This window comes from Chiloscyllium plagiosum, unplaced genomic scaffold, assembly GCF_037043375.1.
Source record: "Chiloscyllium plagiosum isolate Xiang-an unplaced genomic scaffold, Cpla_swu_hap1 HiC_scaffold_17, whole genome shotgun sequence".
Taxonomy (NCBI): domain Eukaryota; kingdom Metazoa; phylum Chordata; class Chondrichthyes; order Orectolobiformes; family Hemiscylliidae; genus Chiloscyllium; species Chiloscyllium plagiosum.
The window spans coordinates 46,395,160-46,397,753 of NW_028270155.1; the positions used below are offsets into that span (position 1 = coordinate 46,395,160).

The following is a 2,594-nucleotide window of genomic DNA, read 5'->3' on the forward strand; positions in this document are numbered from 1 at the left end:
AACAACACAGGCCAAAAGAGCTAGGCTGTAGAGAAGGCCGTCTTTGTGCAATTCCTTCTTCTAAGTTGGAGATGACACATCCACACTCCATGACAGTGATAAGAGGATGGCTGGCAGACCAGCTAAAGCACAGAGTATCGCACTGTGCATCAGCATTCTCCTGTGTGCTGTTTCATTGAGGTGTTCATCCCAGTCCTGTACAGCAGACCCAGGGAACCTGTGGGGTAGACACACTAATTAGCCTTTTCTGTGGCTGGGCTGGAGACCACGCAAACCTCATGGTGACTCATCATGTACAGATCGCAGCTCTATCCAATCACCCTTAACTAAGCAGCCCCATGAATAGACATTTACCCTGCCAACCCTTCAGCCTGACGTAATTAAAAATCCACTTTTATTTCAAGGACAATTAATTTCTAGTCCCAGCTCTATAGTAGTCTCAGGTTTTTTTAATTTCAAAAATATACTTTATTCATAAAATAATTTGATGGTCTGTACAGTTGATCATGCCATACATACATAAACATTTGCATACAGAGATCAGAATTTATCATTCATATATACAGGTCTGTATGTTTATCAATCATATGTCCATATATTTAGCTGAGGCATCAGCGAAACCCAAATGACTGCGTGGGCCCCCTGTTCTTCTTAGGCAGGCAGATGTTACACAGTGGTCTTTCCCCACCGCGCCTTGGCGGCAGCTGCCCCAAGCTTCAGCACGTCCCTCAACACGTAGTCCTGGACCTTGGAATGTGTCAATCTGCAAAACTCAATCGGGGTCAACTCCTTCAGCTGGAAGATCAACAGGTTTCGAACCGCCCAGAGAGCGTCCTTCACCGAGTTGTTGATCCTCCAGGCACAGTTGATGTTCGTCTCGGAGTGCGTCCCAGGGAACAGACCGTAGAGCACGGAGTCCCGCATCACGGCGCTGCTTGGGACGAACCTTGACAAACACCACTGCATTCCTCTCCAGACTTCTTCTGCAAAGGCACATTCCAGAAGGAGGTGTGTAACAGTCTCGTCCCCTCCACAGCTGCTTCGAGGGCAGTGTGCGGTGCGGCAGAGAGTCTGCGCCTGCATAAAGGATCTCACAGGCAGAGCCCTTCTCACCACCAGCCAAGCCATGTCTTGGTGCTTGTTGGAAAGTTCTGGCGATGAGGCATTCTGCCAAATGGCTTTGACAGTCTGCTCAGGGAACCGCTCGATAGGATCCGCGCTCTCCTTTTCCTGAAGGGTCTCAAGGACACTACGTGCTGACCACTTCCTGATGGACTTGTGGTCAAAGGTGTTTTTCTTCATAAATTTCTCTATGAAGGACAGGTGATACCGAACGGTCCAACTGCTCGGAGCGTTCTGCGGCAGCAAGGGCAGGCCCATCCTTCGCAACACCGGGGACAGGTAGAACCTCAGTACGTAGTGGCATTTGGTGTTTGCGTACCGGGGATCCACGCACAGCTTGATGCAGCCACACACAAAGGTGGCCATCAGGGTGAGGGTGGCATTGGGTGTATTTTTTCCCCCGTTGCCCAGATCTTTATACAGTGAGTCCCTTCGGACCTGGTCCATCTTTGATCTCCATATAAATTGGAAGATGGCCCGGGTGACTGCAGCAGCACAAGTTCTGGGAATAGGCCAGACCTGTACCACGTATAACAGCAATGACAGTGCCTCATACCTGATGACCAGGTTTTTTCCCGTGCTGGAGAGCGACCGTAGCTTCCATCTGCCCAGTTTCTGCCTCACTTTGCTGATACGCTCCTCCCAAGACTTGGCGCATGCCTTAGCCCCCCGAACCAAATACCCAGCACCTTTAGGTGGTCGGTCCTGACGGTGAAGGGGATTGAGGATTGGTGGGCCCAGTTCCCGAAGAGCATGGCCTCGCTCTTGCCTCAGTTTACCTTGGTCCCCGAAGCCCATTTGAACTGGTCACATATGCACATCAGTCTGTGCACGAACAGCGGATCCGAGCAGAAAACGGCGATGTCATGCATGTACAAGGAGGCCTTGACCTGCAGGCCCCTTCTGCCAGGAATAGTCACCCCTCTCAGGCTTGCATCCTTCCTGACGGACTCGGCAAATGGCTCTATGCATCTCAAAAGCAAGGCAGGAGAGAGACGGCAGCCCTGCCTGACTCCAGATCTGACTGGGAAGCTATCTGATTCCCACCCATTGATTGAGACTGCACTGACAATGTTGGTGTAGAGTAGTCTGATCCAATTGCAGATTCCCTCCCCAAAGCCCATTTTGGAGAGAGCATCTCTCATATACGTGTGTGATACCCTGTCAAAGGCTTTCTCCTAGTCCAGGGTGATCAGGCAGGTGTCCAACCCTCTGTCCTGCACGTAGGCGATCGTATCCCTGAGGAGTGCAAGACTCTCAGCCATCTTCCTGCCCGGTACAGCACAGATTTGGTCAGGGTGAATCACCAACCCCAGGGCAGACCTGACTATACTAGTCTCAGGTTACATTGCCTGTGTAGGTAATTGTGAATGTCAGATCATGGAGCCTCTTGATTAGTACTGCACTGTTGCTGTGCCTCCTCTTCTGGGTGGCTGTGATGGTGAAAGTGGCAGCTCAGTGGCAGTCTGTGA

The 2,594-nt window shown here is 51.1% G+C and overlaps 1 protein-coding gene across 1 annotated transcript; it reads right to left on the reverse strand.

The window, feature by feature from the left end:
* Positions 1 to 505: 505 nt before the first annotated feature.
* On the reverse strand, positions 506 to 1,805 carry LOC148147324 (uncharacterized). Its single transcript, XM_087995569.1, has one exon. It carries the CDS (start codon positions 1,567 to 1,569, stop codon positions 667 to 669), a length of 903 nt encoding a protein of 300 aa, XP_087851695.1. The 5' UTR covers positions 1,570 to 1,805; the 3' UTR covers positions 506 to 666.
* Positions 1,806 to 2,594: the final 789 nt, after the last annotated feature.